This window comes from Urtica dioica, chromosome 3 (genome assembly GCF_054948205.1).
Source record: "Urtica dioica subsp. dioica isolate 48M chromosome 3, U.dioica_male_clone48M_v1_H2, whole genome shotgun sequence".
Lineage (NCBI taxonomy): Eukaryota > Viridiplantae > Streptophyta > Magnoliopsida > Rosales > Urticaceae > Urtica > Urtica dioica.
Window position 1 is genome coordinate 50,265,142 of NC_142758.1, and position 24,750 is coordinate 50,289,891.

At 33.3% G+C, this 24,750-nt stretch overlaps 3 protein-coding genes across 3 annotated transcripts; 2 read left to right on the top strand and 1 right to left on the bottom strand.

The window, feature by feature from the left end:
* Window positions 1-627: 627 nt before the first annotated feature.
* Window positions 628-5,147, top strand: LOC149403597 (DNAJ heat shock N-terminal domain-containing protein). Its single transcript, XM_089608859.1, has 2 exons — window positions 628-929; window positions 3,111-5,147. Exon 2 carries the CDS (start codon window positions 3,151-3,153, stop codon window positions 4,957-4,959), a length of 1,809 nt encoding a protein of 602 aa, XP_089464985.1. The 5' UTR covers window positions 628-929; window positions 3,111-3,150; the 3' UTR covers window positions 4,960-5,147.
* A 7,806-nt stretch (window positions 5,148-12,953) lies between these two features.
* On the bottom strand, window positions 12,954-14,194 carry LOC149403598 (ATP-dependent RNA helicase). The gene is made up of 2 exons (XM_089608757.1): window positions 13,851-14,194; window positions 12,954-13,554 (listed from the first exon to the last, which is right to left on the bottom strand). The coding sequence occupies exons 1-2, from the start codon at window positions 14,070-14,072 to the stop codon at window positions 13,219-13,221; spliced, it is 558 nt and encodes a 185-aa protein (XP_089464883.1). The 5' UTR covers window positions 14,073-14,194; the 3' UTR covers window positions 12,954-13,218.
* Window positions 14,195-18,332: 4,138 nt separating this feature from the next.
* On the top strand, window positions 18,333-19,134 carry GILP (GSH-induced LITAF domain protein). The gene is made up of 3 exons (XM_089608735.1): window positions 18,333-18,612; window positions 18,733-18,859; window positions 18,946-19,134. The coding sequence occupies exons 1-3, from the start codon at window positions 18,404-18,406 to the stop codon at window positions 19,024-19,026; spliced, it is 417 nt and encodes a 138-aa protein (XP_089464861.1). The 5' UTR covers window positions 18,333-18,403; the 3' UTR covers window positions 19,027-19,134.
* Window positions 19,135-24,750: the final 5,616 nt, after the last annotated feature.

Here is a 24,750-nt window from a genome sequence, read left to right on the forward strand (position 1 = left end):
GTCTTTACGAACTCCATAAACTCTGGGTATGGTGTTTGGTCTCAGGGATGTGAATATCAAGTACCGAACAGCCATTTACGAACTCCCAAAGTCTAAACCATAGAGAGAATCTGACGACTATGAGCCATCCGAAAACCCCTAAAATCTCAATATTCAGTTAACCTAAAAATCCAATTCGAAAAGAAATTAAAAGGACTCGGGTTTTACCTCGGTTCTCTGCGCTTGAGCTTTGGTCGGACTGTACCTCGCCGCCCTCGTCCTCCGCGTGCCGTCGGTGTCTCTCGGCCCACTTTTATCTCTTTTCCGCGTGCTCTCTCTCTCTTCGCTCACTCTCGCTCTGCCTCTCACTCACCCCACGCCTCTCTTTCTCTCTCTCTCTTGGCCGGAAGTTTTTTTCTCTCCCGGTTCTACTGGTCGGGTGGTCTTCTTGTTCCTTGTTGTGGTCTCTTGTGCTGGAGATGGAGGTGACAGAGCGGGAGAGTGGGGAGAAGAAGTTTTTTGTTTTATTTCTAATTAAAAAAAAACAAGATTATAATGATGGGCATATAAGTAATTTTGATGTTTTGGACTGAAAAAATAAATGGAAAAGAAAATAAAAATGAGAAGAGGGTATAGAATTAAAACCAACTTTTTTATAGATGCAATGAGCTAATTTTCTCATTTTAAGGGCAAAAAACAAAATTACCCTCTCTTATACGCCCGAAACAAAAAGAATGAGGCTACTGAAACAAAAACGCAGAAAATAATAGAGAAGGAAGGAGCGTGAGCGAGAGAGAACGAGAGATTGAGAGAAAGAAAGAGAGAGACGTGAGATACGTTGAGCCAGAGGAAGAAGAGATCGGCGATGACTCGCGCTCTCCATGGATGTGCACATCGGAGGTTGGCCGAGAGAGAGTAGATTCTCGCCAGAGGTTCGTCTGCGTCGTGAGGTAATGTAAACCTCGAATTCTTCTATTTTCGGATTGGAATTGTAGATTACAACATATTCTCTAGGGTTTTGGTTTCAACTTTGAAATCAAAATTTGGGGCTTTTAATCGATTTCGTGATTGTTGTCTGATTTTGGACTCGGATTTGTGATTAAACTCTGCTCGAATTTATAGATTTTTGTTGATTCATTGAGTTTTCGTTTTGATTTCTTCAACTGATATTGGACAGCTTGGTAAAAATATGGCTTATAAATGTTTAATTTAAATAATAGGGACTCATGTGCTAATGGTTATCAATTTTACTACGGTTATGGAATACCAAATTACTCTTAATGTTTAGCGTACTCGAGATAAGGAGAATAATTGAAAATATAAGAAATTTGTTAAATATAGCATCTTATAGCCGCTAACAAATTTTTATAATAATTTTTGATATATAAATAATGAAAACAAAATTTTAGTAATGAAAGTTTAGCTTGTCGATATTTTTTGGACAAGCCTCATACACGTCCATTTTATTACAAATTATCCCGAAATAAATCAAACTAACATATCGCATAAAACAAACAAACACGAAATAAGAACACAAAAGATCAATCTATGTGGCTAAATATTTTGGCTAAGAGAAATGACATGGGGGAAACTGACAAAAATACCAATTTGTAAATAGGATTTATAAATAAATCGACTAACTCTTAGGACATCTAAATTACGTTTTTTTTAATTAAAACTCTTACAATTTTATTATTGATCTAGTGACCTAAAAATTGTAAACAAACTTGACCGAGCTCTCAAACAAGATGTCCAAACAAGCTCTAACATCATACTCCAACAAAGAAGGCTTGAAACCGAGGCTCCGACGATGACGTAGATGAATTGAATTGAAACCGAGGCTCCGAAAATCGAAAATTTGATAAATTACTTTAATACATAATTAAAAACGTTATTCTTGAATTTAAATTAATTAAAGCCGATATTCATAGGATCAAAGTTAAAAAAATCGGCAATAGATATCTATTGTCTTTCAATAGGTACCAAACACTTTGGGCTGGGTTAAGATCTTGAGATTGTTTAGCCCAAACAAACCCAACATATACCACTTTTTGGATTGGGCTATTCAAAGCAGTACAACTAACCCAACCCAAACACAGGCTTAAACAGGTCTAATGAGCTCAAAAGACATGTTGGGCCGTACAAATGAACCCAACTTTACAATTATTTTCTTTTTAACTTCTTATAAAAATATAAACTCACATCTCATGCTACATTTACAAAGACGATTAAAATCAGTTCGTGCTATGTGTCTCTTCATTTGTATTTTAATTTTTCTATCTCCAAATCCCATTAAAAATCCATCTGTAAAGTAATTGTCTCAGAGACCTGTCTAATCAAGTAAAATTCACTTAATCCTCAATCGCCTTCTAAATTCTATTCCTTGCTTCGACGCTCCGAAAGAAAGACCCATTTTTAAAGCCCTATTGTCTAGTGATTTCCCAGGTCACTATTACAGTAACGATTCATGATTATTAAGTGCGAAGAAGATTGCTGATTTTTTATTTCCAGGTAAGATTATATGAAAAGAACGGGACTTTTTTACTTTGTTTATTTATTTATGATTATCAGAATTATTAAGGCTACTCTCAATACATTGGAAGTCAATTATTTTATCATTGGTGGGTCTTCTTCGTTTGTCGGTTTTCGGAGATTGAATATTTATTATTTTTTATTTTTGGGTTTGTGAAGGTCCGAAGAAGAAGGAAGTTTTCAATTTTTTTCATATACTAGTTTTGACTAATTGGCCATTAGTGTTAAGAAAGCGTAAGCCTGCAAAATGGTAAAGTTGTATAGAATCTGGGCGTGAAAATTAACTCTATATAGTGTTTGCAAAACAATGCGAACTCTTTTGAAATCTTTGGTATTGGGGTTCTTAAACGTTTAATTAATATCATCATTATTATTATTGTGTATAGCTGTACTCTGCGAGTTTGATTCTTTATTTGCTGTAGTTCTTAAATTCAACACTTCAATAACATCTTGAAGCTCTCAGATTGCTTTTCTCAATCTCATACGCTTGATTTATTATCTTCATTATTATTTTCAAGATTTAGTGTACATTAGCGATTCTCATTACCCCGATTATATCCGCACGCTGAATCTCTATTTCGAAATGTGCCTGAAAACAGGAATTAAGGAAATAGACCAATAAAGAAAAAAAAAAAGAGAATGGATTGCAATAAAGACGAGGCAACGCGGGCGAAAGAGATTGCGGAGAAGAAATTCTCGGCTAAAGACGTAACGGGCGCGAGAAAGTTCGCTTTAAAAGCCCAAGCCCTTTTCCCGGGCCTCGAGGGGGTCCCACAAATGCTCTCGACTCTTGACGTGTACGCCTCGGCCGAGAAGAAAGTCAACGGAGAACCCGACTGGTACGGGATCCTCGGAGTTGACCATAAATCCGACGAAGAGACGGTCCGAAGACAGTACCGAAAGCTCGCCCTGATGCTTCATCCGGACAAGAACAAGTCCGTCGGAGCCGAGGGAGCGTTCAAGCTCATCTCCGAGGCTTGGACTTTGCTCTCCGACCGAGCCAAGAGGTCGATCTACGATCAGCGGACGAGGAAGGCTTCGAAGCCCCCGAAGAGCTCAAACCGAGGGGCGAATCCGTCAAATCCCTCGCCACACCAGAAGCAGAGACCGAACACGTTTTGGACGGTGTGCCACGCGTGCAAAATGCAGTACGAGTATCTCCGGGTTTACTTGAACCACAATCTACTGTGCCCGAATTGCCACGAGCCCTTCTTGGCCAAGGAGACGGGCCCGCCCTTGAACGGGTCCGCCAAGTCGTCGTCCCCGTCGGCCGCCACGTGGAACTTCTCGGAGGAGAAGAAGAGCAAGCGGTCGAAGAAGAGCGAGTTTCGGTGGGCTTCGAGTAGCGCCTCTCAGGCCGCGAAGACGGTTCAGAAGGCTTACGAGCGCGTGAAGAGAGAGAGAGAGGAAGCCGAGGCCGCGAGGGCGAGAGAGAACGAGGCTCTTCGGAAGCGAACGAGATTCGCCAACGAGTCCGGATCGAACGTGATCGCCGTCCGAGTTTTCTTCGAAAGTTCCGCGGAGGAAAACGGGAGTTTTTCGAGAGGTTTATCTCCGTCGAAAGTCCAAGCTCTGTTGATTGAGAAAGCCCGGAAGGAAATTCGGAAGAAGCTCGACGAGAATTCGAAGCCGGAAGTCGGACCCGAGTCGGTCGTGGAGACGTTTTCGAGGGCATCGGAGGAAATTACCGAAACCGTCCCCGACCCGGATTTTCACGACTTCGACGGAGACCGGACGGGAAAATCGTTCGAGAGCGGCCAGATTTGGGCGACATACGACCGGACCGACGGGATGCCGCGATACTACGCGATGGTCCGCAGCGTAGTCTCCGCGGACCCTTTCGAGATCAGGACCGCGCGGCTCAGCCCGGGGACGCTGAGCTGGATCGCCTCGGGATTCCCCGAAACGTGCGGAGACTTTTTCGTCGGAGAAAGATCCGAGGTCAACTCGTCGTTGGACTCGTTCTCGCACAGGGTGCGGTGGTCAAAGGGCGAAAAGGGAATTATCCGGATACGGCCGAGGAAAGGGCAAGTGTGGGCTCTGTATCGGAACTGGTCGCCGGAGTGGAACGAGTTGACCTCCGACGAGGTCGTGCGAAGCTACGACCTCGTCGAGGTGGTCGCTGACGAGGACGATGATGACGGGTTGACCGTCGCGCCGCTGGTCAAATTGGCGGGTTTCAGGACGGTGTTTCACCGCCACCTGGACCCGAAGCGGGCCCGGAAGATTCCGGGGGGAGAGATCCTGCGGTTCTCGCACCGCATTCCTTCCCGCGTGCTGACGGGGCGAGAAGCGCCGAACGCTCCGCGGGGCTGCCGGGAATTGGACCCGGCTGCGACGCCGTCGGAGCTTCTAGAAGTAATTCCCGACGTTAAGGAAGAAGAAGAAGAGGAAGAGATCGGCGGAAAAGTCGACGTAGATAGCGATGTAGTAATAGCGGTTGAGTAACAAGAATTCTGGGGAAAATTTGAGACAGCTCTGCGAAAAATGTACTGTAGATTCTTGCTCTCATGACCATTTTCCGGTCATTTTTTTTAATTTTTTTTTTTTTTTACAAAGTTATAAACGGGAAAATCCCACTGGACGTGTGGTGATTTTTTTTTTTTTTTAATTTTTTAAAATTTTAAATTTTTCTTTGGATTATGCCTTTTTTTTTTTCCTTGAATAATAGATTCTAGTAAAAAAAAATTGTATGATCAATCAAACAGGAGGACAAAAACTTTATAACGACAATGTGTTTTGAGAAAAAGGCAATAATGTGTGTATTGATGTGTGGTTGATTATTTTCCCCTAAAAAGAAAGAAGCTTGGTCGAAGAAAATGGCTGTTTAATGAGTGAGAAATAGATCCACTGAACTAAATTGCTAATTCCGCAATTGATTTTTCTCACTCTTTCGGTGAGTGACGTTATTCTGTCGTATTTTTTTTTAAAAGCAACTCTAGCGTCAAGAGTTTAAACGACTTGAATACTGTGAAACGACAATGTCTTGTTTTGTATATCATCGGATAGAAACTTTATCAACACAGATTGTAATTATTAATGGGAAACTGATGTTTGGTTGAACTTGTCAAGATCCGTTGAAATTACCCCACTTACCGGTTAACTTGAGAGAGAAGAAAAGAGATTCTGACATAAAGTTTGAGAAGAACTGCAATCTAGACAACAAGGTATTTCGAAAGCTATTGTCGCTCGTTTTTGGATAACAATTTGAGGACGTGAACGGTTCGGTTTAAGGCCGGAGCAAGTGACCGTGCTCGAGCCGAATTATCTTGAACTCGAGGTCTTAGATTTCTCTTTGTCTTGAGCTGAAATAAGAAGAAAATAGACTGAACCTCAATCAAAAGCAATAATACTCAAAGAACCAACTGGCATTAATAGGCATTACATGTACTACAAGACCTCTCCGAAGCTCAACATTAATAGGTTTTGTAGAGAATTTCGAGTGGAACGAGCTCAAGAATTCGTTACCATTGGTTCTGTGTCAAGTCTGATATATATATATATATATATATATATATATATATATATATATATATATATATATATATGTGAGTTTTTGGCTCCGTGAAAATAAGGCTCAATGGCCGCAGCCGAGGCCTCTTGGGCCGGAAACAATCAGACGAGGCTTTTTGGCTGATCGAGGCCTCTTGGGCCGGGCCCAGAGTGATGGAAATTTTCTTATACATGCATTTTCTTAAATCGCGCTTTCCATTTCTATTTTATTTCGCATTTTTATTATCAAAACCCATGAATTTTTATATATTTTTTAAACACGTGTATTTTTTTAGTTTTTATTTTTATTTTTGAAATATTGAGGAGTATCTGGCTAGATACATACCCAAATGATAAAAATTGAAATTTCGAGATAGGTACCCCTTTGAAAAAATCATGAAATTTAAAATGATTGTATCTCGTCGATTGTGGGTCGTTTTTATATGATTTGTTTTTTTTTTCCACCGTAGGATACTTATAGAATGAAATATTAATACCTATGAAAAATTTCAAATTTATCGTTAGTTGGTTGAATTTTACTCTTCAAAGGTTACCATCTTTGAAAAAATCATTAATTTTGAAAAAATTCGCAAATCGTTAATCGTGGGTCGTTTTAATATGATTTTTTTTATGGTATGATGCTTATAGAGTGAAATATTAATACTTATATTTTTTTTCCCGACTATTAGTCGAAAGTTTACTTTTATTTAGAAAATAGTTAAATTTCATGAATTCATAGCACGTTTATCCCCAGTCATTTTTTACTATTCTTTTCACTGTACGATGTCTATAATATGTACATTTGATACGCATAAAAGATTCAATTTTTTTTACAGTTAATTAAAATTTTACTTTTCAAAGGGCATTTTGAATGATGTGGATCTTTTTTTTTTCTTTTTTTTTTCAGGATTACTTTTACTTTTCAAACCATTAATCGTAGGTCCTTTTTATAACATTCTTATAAAATAAAATATTAGTACCTATAATTTTTTTTTCGACAATCAATCGAAACTTTAATTTTCAAAGGCTATCCCCTTTGAGAAAATCACGAAATTCGTAACTTTCTAATCGTGGGATTTTTTTTATTTATGATTCTTTCATCGCATGATGCTTATAGAATTAAATAATAATACATGTAAAAAGTACTAATTTTCAAACAGCTAGCCTGAATTCTACGTTCATAGGCTAACCCCTTTGAGAAAATCATAAAATTTTAAATGATTGTAACTCGGTAATTGTGGGTGTAGGATCCGACCTTACCACTATAATGCTCCGTTGGGCCAAGCCCAAATATAAATGTGACCTACATATAGACGATTAAGACAAGTATCGATTTATAAATTAAGATTAAGTTAGTATGGTTTTTAATTTCTTTTCTTAAAGGGGTTAGCATTTGGAAAATAAAATTTTCGCTTGGTTTTTTAAATGGTTTTTTATTTTTATTTTTTATTCACATATAATGAGATCATTCACCAAGTATTGTATGGTGAGAATAATTTTATAAAAATGAGTTACGATTAAGTAAATATTATTTTTTTAAGTTTCATTATTTTTTAAAACAGGTTAGCCTTTAAAATGTAAAATTTCAACTGATTTTTAAGAAAAATTAAATTTTATTCACATAATAAGATATCATTCTACAAGAATTGTATGGTAAAAATAATTGTATAAAAACAAGTTACGATTAAGTAAATATAGTTTTTTGAAGTTTGATTATATTTTTTTGAAGGAGTAAGGCTTTGAAAAGTAAAATTTCAACTGATTTTTTTATAGTTACAATTTTTATTATATATTAAGAGATAATTATTCAAGTATTGTACTACGGAAAGAATTGTAAAAAAAGGATTAAGTTTAAGTAAATATGATTTTTTAAAGTTTCATGACTTTTTGAAAGAGATTAGCCTTTAAAAATAAAATTTTAACAGATTTTCGGAAAAAAAATTAATTTTTGTTTACATATCAAAAGATCATTCTACAAGAATCGTATGATGAAAATAATTGTATGAAAACAAGTTACGATTAAGTAAATATAGTTTTTTGAAGTTTCATTAGTTTTTTTGAAGGGGTTAGCCTTTGAAAAGTAAAATTTCAACTGATTTTTGGATAATTATAATTTTTATTCAGGTATAAAGATATCATTCTTCAAGTATTGTACGGTGGAAAGAATTGTATTAAAATAAGTTAATTTTAAGTAGAAATGATTTTTTAAGTTTTATTATTTTATGAAGGAAATTAGCTTTTAAAAAGTAAAATTTTAACTGATTTTCGAAAAAATGATATTTTAGTTCACATATCAAGAGATTATTCTACAAGAATCGTATGATGAAAATAATTGTATTATAACAAGCTACGATTAAGTATATATAGTTTTATGAAGTTTCATTTTTTTTTTTTTGCATGGGTTAGCTTTTGAAAAGTATAATTTCAACTGATTTTCGGATAATTATAATTTTTATTCACATATTTCTTCAAGATTGTAAGATGGTAATAATTATATAAAAATGAGTTAAGTTTGATTTTTTTAAAGTTTCATGATTTTTTTAAAGAGATTATCCTTTAAAAAGTAAAACTTTAACTAATTTTGAAAAAAAATTTAGTTTTAGTTTACATATCAAGATATCATACTACAAGAATCGTATGATGAACATGATTGTATGAAAACAACTAACGATTAAGTAAATGATTTGAAGTTCCATTATTTTTTTTTTAAGAGGTTAGCTATGGAAAAGTAAAATTTAAACTGATTTTTGGATAATTTAATATTTTTATTCACATATAATGAGATCATTACACAAGTATCGTATGGTGAAAAAAATTATATAAAAATGAGTTACGATTAAGTAAATATTATTTTTTGAAGTTTCATTAATTTTTAAAGGGATTATTAGTACACGAAAAACTTGCAAAATTTGAATGCTTGTAGTTTATTGTTTTGTTTAATTTTTCTTCTTGTTTACTATTTTATTTTATTTTATTTAATTTTTTTTTTTTTACTTTTTACAGCTTAAATAACGAAAAAATTATCTACAAGTTAATACTCAAAATATATTCGTGTAAGGTTTAAAATTATGGTATGCAGAGAATTAGCATCTTGAATGAGCTATGTTTGTAACTCTCCCGAGTTACAATCCTTATCATTTGAAACCCCAAAATAGAAGTTTATGGAGCGGACTTGATTTTGGATTAGAATCACGCATGCAAAGTGTGTATGAATGACTGTTCTTAATATTTTCATGCCTTTGAAGCTTTGATAATCCGTGCTCTTTTTAAGGATTTCAGACAAATATAATAATTTAGGAATAATGAATAAAGAAATGTGAGGTAAACAATGTTGAAGTTGAGTGATTTATTTAATTCAAATTCGCCTTTGAAAAAAAAAACCATTTTATTATTTAGATAATTAACAAGTGATAATATGCATGGATTTGTGATATCGTAGTCCTCTTCATTTTTCCTCAGTACAGTTATTGCAAAGATAAACGATTAATTATGTAGCAAATGAGGTTTGTTAATTATAATATGACCTAGTTTTAGCTACAAAGAGAGAGTGAGTAAATTTTACTTCCAATAGATATCAATTAAATCAACAATATATGGTCTATATATTAGTGAGAAGATAAGTAAAGGAAAGCTGTGAAAAAGTGGAAGCACAGACACATAGTGAGTGTTAGAGAAACAGACAAAATAATGAGAGTAGAGAGATTCTCCAGGGAGGACAAAAACAAAACCTACCATATCATGGAATTTAAATACAATAAATTAATACATATATATATATATATATATATATATATATTATAGGTTTCCGGTTATTCCCCTCCACTGAATATATATGACATATATATCTTGTCATTGACCAACTCATATATATATATAAATATATATATATGCCCATTCTATGGCGTAGCTGAATATAAAGAGAAGTGATAGAAAAAAGAACACAAAGAACGAGAACAGTGAAAGTGTTTCACAATATGAATTTTCATGATATATCGCTCTACCATCATCTATCTCTTTCTGCTCAGTTCTGCAACTGTTTCATATATACAAACACATATACATTTATGATATATATATATATATATATATAGTTATAGACACACAGCCTTCTCTCTCTAGCTGCTCAATTAGATTCCCTTCTCTGCCAACCAACTAAGTGCATGCAAAACCCGAAATGAAGGCTTCTTTTTTGTTTTCTCCACAGTATTCTCTCTCTCTCTCTCTCTCTCTAGGTTTATAGCTATATGTGCCTGCGTATACATATTACACATACGTGTGTATATATGTATATATTATAGGGTAATTAGACCTGTCTAATAGTAATTCAGATCATTTGTCTTTTTTTTTTTGTGTTTGTCCCTCAAATCAAAATAAATCATCTAATCATTTTAATTTATTTTTAACTAAATATAAACAAATAATTAAATAAAATGATAAATTAGTTCACAAGGACCGCAATAAATTAGTTAACGAAATTATAAATTAAATTTACTATTTACTTAATTAATGTACTATGAACCTGTTGAACTATTTTTTTTTTTCAATAAAATGATCAAGGTTAAAATCTTAAAAAAAATTAAGGAAATAACTAGCTGTAACAAGTTCTTGTATCATAAAAAGCCTTTTGACTTCATTTGAAATTGAAACCCATGATCTCTGTGGATAAGTTAGCTAGAGTACTTGGACTATTCCCATGCGATAGGCCAAGAGGACATTATTAAATCTTATAATTATTATTGTTGTTGTATATCTTCTCTCATTCTGTGTCTCTATCTGTCAAAAGCTTTCTTTCAGTTTCTGCATTATTATTATTATTATTATTATTATTATTATTGATACGAGTCTGAAACTTGGAATCTTGAAGGACGGAGACATTACACAGCGGATTTCAAATTTATTCATGATACAATTATCTTTTTTTCAATACCCTCTTTTTTTCTTTTTTATCAATCACACCATATATTTACAGCTTCATTTGGCGGCATTGTTATCATTCACACCTCTTTCCTTCCACACGTGTACACACAAAAAATGCAATTAATATTTGATTAGCTCTAATTATTAGTGTACAGTGTACTAATCGTGTTCAAACTTCAAATTAGAAACACCACAGCCCATAAGCTCTTATTTACTATTGTGTAGCACTTTATTTAGCTTTTTGTGATACAATTCTAAATTAATATTTTACTAGATCTTGTTTTTCGCACCTTTTTAAAATAAAAATTAAAAAAAAAAAAACTTTTTAGCCCCCATTTTCTTTTGTCTAACTCTAAGAGCATCTTTAATGGTTTCTTGCTTAAGAATTATAGGGATTTGCTTGCAAATATAAAAAATGTTTAGCTAGTTGCTTAACCATTGTTTTGCATATTGGCTATTGATTTAGCTAAACAAATCTAAGCAAATTGGCTAATTTAAGCTAGTTGCTTAATTATTTAGCTCTAGAAAATCTATGTGGCAAAAATACTATTTAGCTAAGCAATAACCTAAGCTAAACCATTAAAGATGCTCTAACTCTGAGAGAATATATGTGTCGTTTCACAACGATCTCATATACATATCCGCCGGTAAATACATTCACTTTTATTCTGTAAAATAAAATAAAAAATACATACACTTTATTGTAAATATGTTTATAAACTTTATATTCAGGGCTTACAGCTTGGTTTGATATTTTTTTATTATTTTTTTTTTCGGACGATCTGTTTGATTATCTACATGCAAAGAAAAGCTTTAAAACATCGTATACGTGTCGATGTATTATTGGCTACCCCAAAAAGTTACGCATGGACATACACGTGACGTGTATGATGAATATAGATACACAACACAAGTAGATTCGGGGGATTGTTTTAGAAGACGAATCTCACTCTCAAGTCTCAACTAGTACTGTACCTCTTATGATGTACGGAGGTATATACACAAACATACAGATATGATATATATATATATATATATGCGTGTGTGTAGCCGTGTAAATGTAATACTATTATATAGTGGTTATAATCAACTTCCAAACAACGTTCTGATCGTATCATAGATTATGTTTACCAGCCGGTTTTGACTTTGAATTTGGGCTTTTGATGGTTTGGTTCACTGAGAAAAAGATTGCGATTTGTCTGATTAATACCTACCTGTGTAAAATGTGAAAATTTCCCTGTATTAAACCGCTAAAGAAAAGTAAATATATAAGTGACATTGACTTGAGCCTTTGACTTATAGAAATGAAGGAATTGAAAACTCTTTTAATTAGTGCTAAAATACAAAAAGATCATCATGACTCATGCGTGACAAAGCACAAAAAGAATATTAATGCATTTAATATCAACGTTGAAATGATGTAGCTTAAAAACTAGACGCTATTTATCAAACTTATGAATAATTTTCATCTATAGAAAATGAGGCGTTGGCTAAATCTTATATATGGGTACAGAAATTTAAATTTCAAATAAAAAAGTGGATACCAGTGTAAGCTATTATGTCAGAAAGTTAAAAGATTTTTATATAAGTTAGAATTCTTTTGATGCAACTTCTCTCTTTTAACCTTTTACCATATTACGTGAAAAAATAATTAAATCCTAAATAAATCAGAATCCCCAGTGTAGCTCATTCTAGTTTTAAATATTTCTTACTGAAAGCTATTTTTTTTTTTCTGTTCTGAAAAAAAAACAAATTATTTTCTGTTGAAAAAATCTGTAGTCAACTTCTAAAAGGGATTGACTTTTCAACACGATTAACGTATGGTATGCTAAATAAAAACCATAATTAATGGTAAGATAATAGGTGAGCTGGTTTTGTTTACATTCGCAAGTGCTATACCACCACGTTTTAAGGCATTCGTTAAGCGGTTCAAATTAAATACCATAATGTATGCTTTGACTCTACAATTGCAATATTATAATCAACATTAATATAAGTATATATAAAGATTAAACAAAAACAACACGTCGCAATCATTACCAACATTATTCTTGAACCCTTCCATTGACCTTACTTCTGCGGTTTTGCCAGGAAGGACTCACAAAACCCAAAATTATATTGAAAAAAAAAAATAAAATAAAAAATCAATAGTTGTAGATGTAGAAAAAGAGGAGTCCAACTCCAATTAGGCGCAAAAACAAATCCACACCGAAAAGAGGGAATTAATTTGATATTTAATAAAACTAAAAAGTCATATAGAAAAAAAAAAATTAATAATAATAACAAATAATGATATGATCATAGAGAGGCGTTTTGGGAGCGATCAAAGTGAAGAAGACTCGCGCAACACTTGGGACAATCGGTGACGTGTTTTGGAAGCATGAAGTACATGAAACACGTCTTGCAACCACCGACCACCAACACCTCCTCCGGCGACTTTTTGCTGTTCGCCGACGAACTCTCCGACGACGACTCTTCGCCGTCGCACGAGCTTTCCTCGTCGTCTTCTTCTTCATCATCGTCTTCTTCCGTGTAATAGTCATTACTAGTCATTGTTGTCGTTGTGGCTTGGGTTCTAGGATCTTCTTTTGCCTTCATTCCGTTCCTCCAATTGATGTAGTAAATCTCTCCTGTCTGCCCAAAGTACAACAACCAGGCAATGAAGTACGTGTCGTTTTACATCATGTCGTTTTTTTTTTCCGTTAGGTGAAAACGAAAACCCCATATATCATGGTTAGTTGATCTGCTGAACAGCCCGGGTGAAAAAGATGCTTTCTTTGGTTTATGGTTGAACCAAAACAATATAAAGTTTGTTTCTTTTTTGTCATGCACTATTGTTGTCCCAAAACAAGAAACAGGAAGAGAGAGAGAGAGAGAGAGAGAGAGAGAGAGAGAGAGAGAGAGAGAGAGAGAGAGAGAGAGAGAGAAACCTTTAGGTCGAGGCATTGTTCCCAGTGGTAAGGGAGAGAGACGTGGGAGTTGAGCTCCAAGGTCGTTTCGTCGTTGTCGTTGTCGTTGTCGTTTTGATGTTGTGTCGTCGTCGTTGTTGAAGAGATGTTGGTGTGATTGTTGAGCGAGCAGTTTTGGAATGATCTTTCTAGAGAGGCCGTTATGGTCGCCATGTTCGGAGCTGCCATCTTATATACACACATACATATATATATATATAGTATATAATAGAGAGAGAGAGAGAGATAAACCTAAACCTCTCTCATCCTATGTTTATATGTGTTGAGCTAGAAGAACGGAGAGAATAGAAAGAAGGAATGAAGAAAGAAAGAAACACAAGACCGGTTTTGGGTTTGATTCAAATAGGTGTGAGAGAGAGAGAGAGAGAGAGAGAGAGAGAGAGAGAGAGAGAGAGAGAGATGGAGTGTGGGACCCACCTGGCGAACCACTCTGGCTTTCCTTTTGTCTTCACACTCAACGATCCTGTTTCCAACGCGCGAATTTTAGGAGCGTCTTCTTTCATTATCTTTTCTTATATAAATATATATATATATATATATATATATATATATAAATAATACATGGTGATGAATGAGAGTGAGATATTTAGAAGAGAAATAGATCCGGTAAAAACGCGATTACCCAATAAAATCCCGGAACTTTCTTTAGAGAATACGGTTTTTTCGCTAACCTCTCTCCAGATTTGGGTTATCCGTGTACCCAAACAAGAAACAAACCCTCAATCTTTCAACTCTTAACTTATGAGGTTAAATAAATAATTCATAGCTCTCTCCTACAAAAAATAATTTATTATTTATTTATGTATATGTTGATTGGTCCGTTTGTCTGGTATAGTACAACTTTGAGTGTCTCTGTCTGCTGCCAAATTCTTTTGGTTTTGGCAATATTGATATATCGCTCATCTACTCATATCGCTTTCTTTTTTATTTACCAACTCTGGACAGTGACTATTTATGCATGAAAGTTCAAAAATACCAGGTTTCAGTTAGATGCTTATGAACTATTATTAAGTCAACTTTATCATCATCATCATCATCATTATCATGGACGAAACAATGATAATATTAATAATTAAACGTATTTTTTTTAGAATAATTTGTTGCAGTTTGACAATTTTTTAGTTTGATTTAATATTATAGTCAAGGTTTCATTTTTTTTTTAAATAGTTCAACGGATCGAAGTAAATTAATTAGATTATGTTTATTTACTTCGACTTAATGAACTATTTTATTAAGTAAATTAAATTAATATAACCAGTTAATTAATTTACTTCAACATACTGGACTATTTTATTAATAGTTAAAACTTTAACTATTTTTTTAAAAAATAAAGTGATCTATTAAGCTACTAGTTTAGTTGCCAACTTTTATTTATTTATTAACACTCCATTAAGGTGCATGCACATCTACAAAAAAAAAAAAAAAAAAAAAAATACACATTTGACATTGCACAACAATATTATAAAATATCACATTCGTGCGTAATCGTAGTAAGGTATATAGATCATGTGTTTGTGCACAAATTTAGGATTCATACACAATCTCGTGTTGGTTTAAATTAATAAACCAATAATGGCCCAAATTGAAAGTTATGAGTTAACACTACTAAAATCTTGCTGAAGTGTCACCTTTTGTATCTTATAACAAATGAGCTTTAAATTAAATGATCAATTAAAGGTTTAACAAATATATGCATTATTAAGAAAGATGATGTGGATATGGATTAGTATGTGTAAATTTTCATTCAATAACAATATATTCCTTATAGAGAGGAGGGTTCACGAGATTGATGTTTGATGATGATGAGGCATTGCATTTTAATTCCTTACCCAATAAAAAAAAAAAAAAAAAAAAAAGGCATTGCATTGTTACTTGACATAATGAGTGGGATGGTTAGTGGAATCTATTCTATTCTGCTAAAAAAGAAAAGCCCTCTCTTTTACCACTGACACTAATATTCCTTCTGATATTTAACAGCTACGCTTTGGCCCTTGGGATGTTCCACTCCTTTTGTTTTTTGTGTCCATATTCTTCTTCACGGATATCATTCTTTGTATGAATATAAAATACAAATAATTCAAATTCCCCTTCATTGTTATTTATATAATTATTATTTGATGAGTCCTCCAACACCAAACCTTCTTCTTAATTCTTTCCCACACGTTAATATTGGGGTTCTAAACCTATCGCCAGCTTTGTTCTCTAATTCCTTATGGAATTTCGCTAATTTCGAGCACTATATATCATATAAAAAAAAATAGATAACATAGTGGGTGATATTATAGTACGATAGTATAGTGTGTGTAGAGTGACTGAGTGGGAATAGAGAAATATTTGGGGGTTGTTGGGTGGCGAGTTTCCCAAATTATAATTTTGTGTGGTGCACAAATAGCAAAGACTTTAGAGAGAGAGAGAGAGAGAGAGAGAGAGAGAGAGAGAGAGAGAGATTATTTGTACGCACCAAGGGAACACAGTCTAGTGGCCTCGCTATTGCTGTTTATTTCCCATTCATTCATATTTCATATTTTATATATTCCCATGCATATATATGCATTCTCTCTCTTCTTTTTCTTCCACTTTCTCTCTCCTTCAATTTTGCAATTGCCTGCCAATACATAGATTGTCTTTTTAGATTTTAGTCTGTTATTACAATGCTTAAAAGCTTCCTACTTTTACACACCTACTATCATGCTTTTCTGCATCAAACAGATGATAGATATTCATCTCTTTTTTCCTTTCACATGAGATTATTATTATATATTATATATATATATACACACACATATATGAAGCACATGACATGATTGGTAATACAATCATCATAATACAAATGCATATATACCTTTTTCCTCTCTCTTCTGTATTACCACCATATATATAACTTGTGGTCATTTGAAGTAGGACATATCCACCACTCGTCTCTAACTATACAACACTACACTAGAGTGTATTGTAATTAGAGACGACAATGAATTATGAAAAGCCTCTTAACGGTAATTGCGCTTTTTTTTTCTGGGAGGATCGGCTTCTTGCCTGATTTTTTAGGATATGGATCGGGTTTAGTCTGATTTTTTTTTTCTTCTAGAAATTAGATACAAAACATGTTCACTCCATCTCAAAACAATGGTTGTTACTAATCCTTTCTAATAGTATTCAATCAATGACGGAGCCAGAAAAGCCCATCAGAGGGGCTAATTTGAAAAAAAAAATTCAGGGACTTGATTGTAAAAAATTTATAAAAATTAGGTCAAAAGTATAAATTTTCAAGGGAAAAAAATGTAATTTTTTTTAAAATGGGCAAAAAGTGCAAAAAAAAAAAAATTAAGGGGGGGTTTAAGCCCCTGCTGAGCCTATACTGGCTCCGTCACTGTATTCAATAATACTATTTTCGCGCTAAAAAACGTAGATACATTATTTTTTATCAGTTAAAAAAAAACACTACGACATACAATTTTTACTGATATAATTGACATTGAAAAGATTGCATTTAAGATTTTTGTTAAGTCCCTTCGTCGTGTTTATTTGAAATCACTTTCATATTGACATGTTTTCCTTGAAAGAGTTGGTCGAGTTGAGTTATAATTTTTATTTTTTAAGAATTAGAGTTTATTCTTACTTATTTGAGTTTGTTGATCTTTAAATAAATATCAAAAGAGTTGAGTACTAAAAAAAGTAGTTTAACTATTTTGTTACGGAAATGCTTTTCAACACAACTCACGATGTTGAACGATCCACTCACAACGTGACACGTGGCACTGAACATCCACGTGTCGCGTTGTGAGTGGATCGTTCAACATCGTGAGTAGTGTTGAATAGCATTGCTCATTTTGTTAGCATTTTCATATTATTTTTATAATGATAGATATCTTAAAATGTAAATATTTACATACCAGTCAATTTTCAGCCAAACTTATTAATTATAAACAACAAGAAATCAACAATTATTATTCCTAATTGGTCAAGGTTGAATGAATTGTCTTCTTTTATAGGGCATTCAACCACACGCGTTTGACAAATGATCCGGATAAGACATCAACTACTACTAACTACAAAAACAAGCTAGTAACTTTCCCAAATTAGTCTCCATTTTATTATTTAAAGGAAGGTTCCAATACGTTTCAACTTTCAATAGAATCTCTATTTTTGTCTTACATTTTGATTCCTAATTTTCCACCCCTAACGTAAAAAGGAAGAAAATCAGAAATTGTCATAAATACCCAACAAATCAATTCACCAACCATAACCTATATTTGTAAAATATTCAAGAAGTCATATATATTTTAGCATTAATTGAAAATACTCGGAAAATTCGTGATGCAAGGCAAAGTATGGGCCGAATTCGAAAGGGACTGAAATGGGTCGGAATAGGCCCAACCCAGCATGACGCGTGGCGTAACCGCGTGGGAATGTTGACTCTTGCCTTAAAAAGTCAAACCCAATTAAATTTGTTATTACATGTATGTAACATCATATTTCCTCTGCGCTGTCCTCTGTCGAGAGTTGAAATTGAAACCATGGAAATCCCTAAGAAGAAGACGGAAGAGGTGGTGATGGGAGTGCCGTACTACGCGCCGGCGCGTAATCCTCACGCGGCGGGGATGATCCCGGCGAACGCCGTGTTCGGCGACCCAAAAGGAATTCCGATCACCCAAACCATCTTCAGAGACACCCCAGCCCCTTTCAACTGCCACCACTGTGGCACCACCGCTCTATCCCAAGTCAGGTAAATTTTTTTTTTTTAATTTTTCTTTCCAAAGATCCAATCTTTTTCGAAATTCCCGAATGCCCATATGATTAGATTTAATTAAATGTTTGAATATGATTTTAAATCGATTAAACAAAGATCGAAGATAAGTTTGGCTGCGTGGGTGGGTTGTTTGATGCCGATGATGTTGGGGTTTTGCTTTCTTTGCCCTTCGATGGACTGTCTTTGGCATAAGTATCACTATTGCCCAGCCTGTCACCAAAAGGTATTAACTTTTCATCACAGCAACTAAATCCCCTATTATAAATCTTTGAATCTTTTAAATGGCTTAATTTGATTTGTTTCGTTAAGGTTGCGGATTATGAGAAGTCGGATGTTTGTTTGGTGATGGACCCTCCGCAGTGGACACAGGAAAGCTTTGCACTGCCTTAGAAATGAATTCTCACAAATTTATGATGATTTGATTATGGTTGTAATGTAAGAATCAGCGTTCCGATGGATTTCCGGTTTATATAATAAATGAATGGGATTCTTTTAGGATGATTATGTGTATGCCATTCAGTTTTATACTTAGCAATTAGTTAATACAAATATAAAGCTCGTAATCAACTTCTTATTGCATTCTTGAATATGAAAAGAAATATAATTGGAAAAATCCACATCTTATCCGTAATTTTGCCCGAATTCCCATGTAACGTTTGGATAGATTGTTGTTGATAATAGAGGAGAGTTGGAAATTTGTTATACTATTGGTCATATGGGATCCCATTTTTTTGAATTATGGTACCAAAAAATTATGTTTTAGATAATGATAGAAAGTGGAACGGAACTGAGATTCCAATGTTCAATTTCCTGCAGGATTGCACTAAGAAATCTCGTTTTCTAATGTTCTATATGAGCAGCTTTATTGAAGTTGGATTGTTGGTCTTTATATTACATACTATTAGTCAAGTTTATACGTAGTAGAGAAGTTGGCATAAAATATACTTTTTTTCTTCGGGCTTTGTGTTTTATTTGTCTTAAAATGTAGACAAATCATGACAAGATGTTTGCATCAAACATAACATTCTCTATTTTATGACGAATTTTGATCATAAAAAAAGTATTAGTTTTTGAATAAGCAAAATACTATGGGGCCGTTTGGTTTAGTTTTCTAAACTCGTTTCTGTTTTTAAATTCTGTTTTCTGATTTTAATTTTTAAATTTAAAAAACAGATTTAGAATTACATTTCGGAATATTTTAAATGTTGTTTGGTTATGTTTTCCATTCAATTGTATAGAGATAAAATAGAAAACAACTTTTCATTGTTTTCTGTTTTCTAAACAAATTTCAAAGAAAACAGAAACATGATTCTAAATCTGTTTTCTGAATTTATAACCAAACAGGTTTTCTAAAACTGTTTTCTAGAATTTAGAATCAGAAAACAGAAAACGGTTTTGGAAAAGTTAACCAAACGGTCCCTATATTTTCAACATTTTGCTGATTCATATCCTTTTCCGTTATTCAAATCTAGTTCTTGGTATTCGAATAGCATTATATATGATCGTATTCAATTGCATAAGAATTGAAGATTGTTGCAACTATCAAAGTAGTGTTACCTGAGGAGAGAGAGAGAGAGAGAGAGATGTAGAGAGAGAAAAAGAGGAGAGATGGTCACACATGAGAGAAAAGAGCCTGTCTTGATAGCCAAGGAGACTGCCTGAAGTGTCACACACACACACACACATCACACATTCGCACGTGCGAGTGAATTCAGGCAAGTCATCCTTGGCTACAACACACGTGCACATTCATTCTTTTTTTCTTTAAACAAAACAAAGGCTCTTTATTCTCATGAACGACCTTCTTTCCATTACACAACACACCTCCAAATCCAATGCCTTTTCTTTTCTTTCTTGCTCTCTATTTATAGTCAGCTATGTTAACCATATACATACATATATACATATATATACACGACACACACATATTGGAATATATTCGTTTCCGTTCCTTCATATACAATCTGCATGGCACAAACGTACACCGCCCATATCTCTGGCCACCCCAACAAGATAAGCTTTGCTTTGGTTTTTTTTTTTTTTTTTTTTTCCTCTCCCACAAATTTCCATTTATTTTATATTTATTTATTAGGCATTTTTATAAAACTGCTATGCTCACATGCGTTTCTGTCACATTTATTCAATGCCTCTTGGCTCCTCAAAGGGCTGATTTTGTTAATCGTGAAATTATTGTTTGATTCGGGATGTATCATATACTGTTTTTATTGTCATTTTCCTGACCCGAATTAATGAAAAGATATGGGTTTTATTTTCGACCATTTACTCTGAAATGAATGAGGAGAACAAAATCTTTTTGAAAAAGGAGATTTTTCATATATTTGATTGCCTTTACTGATTTATCACTCTCTCTCTCTCTCTCTCTCTCTCTCTCTTTGTTATTCCAAAATTCCAAATGATCAGATAATTAAAAGGTCAACCTAAGCCACGTGTTTCATTTCGTGGTGGCCTGAGTTTCCATAATTGGGACGTTTCCTAATACTTATTTTATATAATATACCAAAACTAGCACATATCATTTTGGATAATTAATTTCAGTGACGCCCATTCTTTTGTTGGTCATTCATTGAAGCTCTTTTGACTTGTGTGAGACTTTCTTCACTCATATATTATATGCGAATTTCAACATCTCTCTCGAATTTCAAACGCACTGCTTTCTTTTTCAAAGCAAGACATATGACATATCATGATATTCTAAGCTTCCATTATAAAGAAAAAAAGAAAATATATACATATAAAATCCTATTCCCGGTTTCTTTTATGTGTTTCCCATTCAAAGGAATAATACCAACAATTAAAATAATATGAAAGGATCAGAAAAATCGAATATATTTTGCTCGATATATATATATATATATATATATATATATATATATATATATATATATATATATATATATATATATTTTGTGTGTGTGTGTGTGTGTGAAGTACTAACAAGGTTGATAGGAAGTAAAAGTGAATATCGTTAGCAAATGAGTTAAGTTTGTATGCTATACTTTGCTCATCGAGACTAAATTAAGTGAAAGTATTTCTTATACCTCTTTATATCGTAATATAATAATATCCGAATGTTAAAAATTCTTTCATATGTTGAAGTTTAAAAGATATTTACTGTATAGATTATATACTGAAAAATATTTTAAAAAACTTAATTATAAATGTCAGGAAGCCATTACCTTTGCAAGCCATTATTTGTAGTTTCAATACTTTTTCTATCAATCAGTACCCAAATTCAACAATTCGTCTCAAATTATAATAACATGCACAAGTGATAAATTATGAATTGAATTTTTTTATGGGCTGATTTTAAAATCTGATCCTAAAAGGTCGCTGTACAGTTCAGCCCATGCAGTAACTGAATTTTGCTATTGTATCCACAGAGTTGGTCTTCTTTACTTCAAAAAGCTGATTTTTTGGTCTACATCAGGTAATCAAAACAAACAAAACTGAGTTACGATAACGTGAAAAAATTTCTACCACTCAATATTAATCCATCTGAAAATATGAGGTGAGATCTCTAGATTACAGAGAGAGGAAATGACAAGTGAGACAGAGACTTAATTTTGACATGATTTATCTAAAATTTTAGAAAATCTACATATCCCTTGTATGAGTAGAATATTTATAAGAGTCATTAAGTCCCCGGTCAGCGACTAGCTAAACCCATGGCGGCTAGGAGTTATATTAAGTTCATGTTCGAAGTTATTTTGAGAAATTTGACGACATGATGTGAATTGTTTCGAAGTTTATAATTATTTGATGTTGTTGGATTTTTCAGCAAAGAGAGGGACAAAGCAGCTCAAAAAATTCGATATTACACTCCGCTGAACACAACAAAGCTGAAGACTATGAACGCACCTAGTTAGGGACAAGGTTGGGACCTCTGTGTTTTTTGGATGTATTGTTTGGGATATATTTTGGTAGTTTTTTATGACAAAGGGTTTGTAGTTTTGATGACAAGCGATTTTGGATTTCATGTAATGATTTCAAAGGGGCTCTATTTTGGTAGTATGAAATTCAATACGTAAAACAACTGAAAAGTCTGAAATTATTTTTACAAAACAGCAAAAAACTTTGAAGGTTAGGCAAATTAACAAAGTATTTGTTAATTTAAACAAAACAACAAAAAATTTTGAATTTAAACAAATACAACTAAAAAGTCTGAAACTCGGCAAATAAAACAACTAAAAAGATATGAAATTCTACACATATAAAACAACTAAAAGGTATGAAATTAAGCAAATAAAACAACTAAAAAGTTTAAAATTCAGGAAATATAACATCTAAGAAGTCTGAAATTCAATACATAAAGTAACTAAAAAAATCTGAAATTAAGCAAATAAAACAACTAAAATGCGGTCACACTAGCTTCTGATGCAAAAATGAAAGGAGGCATCGGTCTTCCAGCCCAAACATACGCAGCTTCAAGTTTCAAATCGTATAACGAATCATCGACACAAAAAGCTACGTACATAGCGATTAACAGTTTCGCCCGAGTAATGTCTTTGGTAGTGCACGAAGTTCGAATAACGATTCATTAGCATATTCTCATATTGTATCTTTGTTCACCCAAATACCGTCAAATAAACAACATACATTAACGATTGTACCTGTTAAGAAGTTATAAAATAAAAATCAGATGAAACAAAGTAAAATCTGTACAAGTTTGAAATGATATTCAAATGTTCCAAATTGTAGGATATTAAGTTGAAAATATTCTAAATCTTTGCAGCTACTACGGAGTTTCAAGTTCAAATTAAAAAGTTCGAAGTAATTGAAATAACTACTAAAATCTTCGAAGTAACAGATCAAGACTTCAAAGTTTGTTTTCGAAAAAATCTGACGAACACAAATTTATTTTTTCAAGAAATCAAACTGTTTTTTAAGATAATTAAATCGCATTAGTGATCGAAACTTGTTCATTTTTCTTATTTTAAGTGTCCAACAACATAAGAAACCTGATAAGCTTTCTACATAAGAATTTGAGTTTTGAAGACGATAAACGATGACGAGAAGACGATGAAGGCCGAACGTCCATGAGGAAGGTGGCGGAAGCGGCGGCGACGAAGGCCTTGCGTCCGTGAAGAAGAGAAACGCCTTAGGAATCAGTGAAGCGTTTTTTATTATTATTTTGGTGGATTGAAATTTGTAAGTGTAGTTATGTTATGAGTGATAAAGTAGTAAAAGTGAAGGCCATGTCGGTTTCTTTTTCCTAGGCATGTGCACATGGCGGGAACTCGTGGGACCCACTCACATTTTAACACATTTTTTACCCTTTTTCTTATGGGAAAATGACACAAATATACCTTGTCTTTTAGTGAAATGTTGAATTTAACATTTGGTTTTCAAAAATGTCGAGTTCATACCCTCTGCTTAACTAAAATGACGAAATTATATCATCTGTTTAACTAAAATGACGCAATTATACACTGAAATAGACAACAGCACTACGAATATTCTTTTTATTGAATTTTCATTGACGTACTATAATATTTATATATAAACACCAATTATATTTATTCATTCACGCCATATATGTAATTTATTTAAAAACTAAAAAATAAACAACAGTCTCTTAGTCATGAAAAACACAAAAAGATGCAAATGGGTAAAAATCGACAGTTGATAGTCATCAAAATCACAAATTTGAACATATAATCAAGGATTTAGAGTTTCAATTCGAACATGGAATGAAATAATCTATTGGGAGATATGAATTTTATTATTTAATTTCAATTTAAGGCTAATTTTATTTCAAAATTGGGAATTTGAAAATTAGGGTACTGGTTTCGATTTGATTCGGTTTTTCTTATATAAGAGTTAATATCAATGAAAGAGAGATTTGTAATACTGTTATCCATTTCAGGGTATAATTACGTCATTTTAGTTAAACAGATGGTATAATTTCATCATTTTAGTTAAACAGAATGTATGAACTCGATATTTTTGAAAACCAAATGTTAAACTCGACATTTCACTAAAACACATGGTATATATGTGTTATTTTCCCTTTTATTATACATGCACATTTCACCTTTTTTTTTTAAATCATACATCAAATCATTTAGGTTGCATTGACTTTGACCAGGCTGT

Bases quoted from the DNA above. Each gene is read 5' to 3' on its own strand.
- LOC149403598 (XM_089608757.1), bottom strand. From the start codon at position 14,072: ATGTGTGTATATAAGATGGCAGCTCCGAACATGGCGACCATAACGGCC. The intron at 13,555-13,850 runs GTTTCTCTCTCT...TACTTTGGGCAG, and splicing joins AACAATGCCTCGACCTAAAG to ACAGGAGAGATTTACTACAT.
- LOC149403597 (XM_089608859.1), top strand. From the start codon at position 3,151: ATGGATTGCAATAAAGACGAGGCAACGCGGGCGAAAGAGATTGCGGAG.
- GILP (XM_089608735.1), top strand. From the start codon at position 18,404: ATGGAAATCCCTAAGAAGAAGACGGAAGAGGTGGTGATGGGAGTGCCG. The intron at 18,613-18,732 runs GTAAATTTTTTT...GATTAAACAAAG, and splicing joins ACCGCTCTATCCCAAGTCAG to ATCGAAGATAAGTTTGGCTG. The intron at 18,860-18,945 runs GTATTAACTTTT...TGTTTCGTTAAG, and splicing joins GCCCAGCCTGTCACCAAAAG to GTTGCGGATTATGAGAAGTC.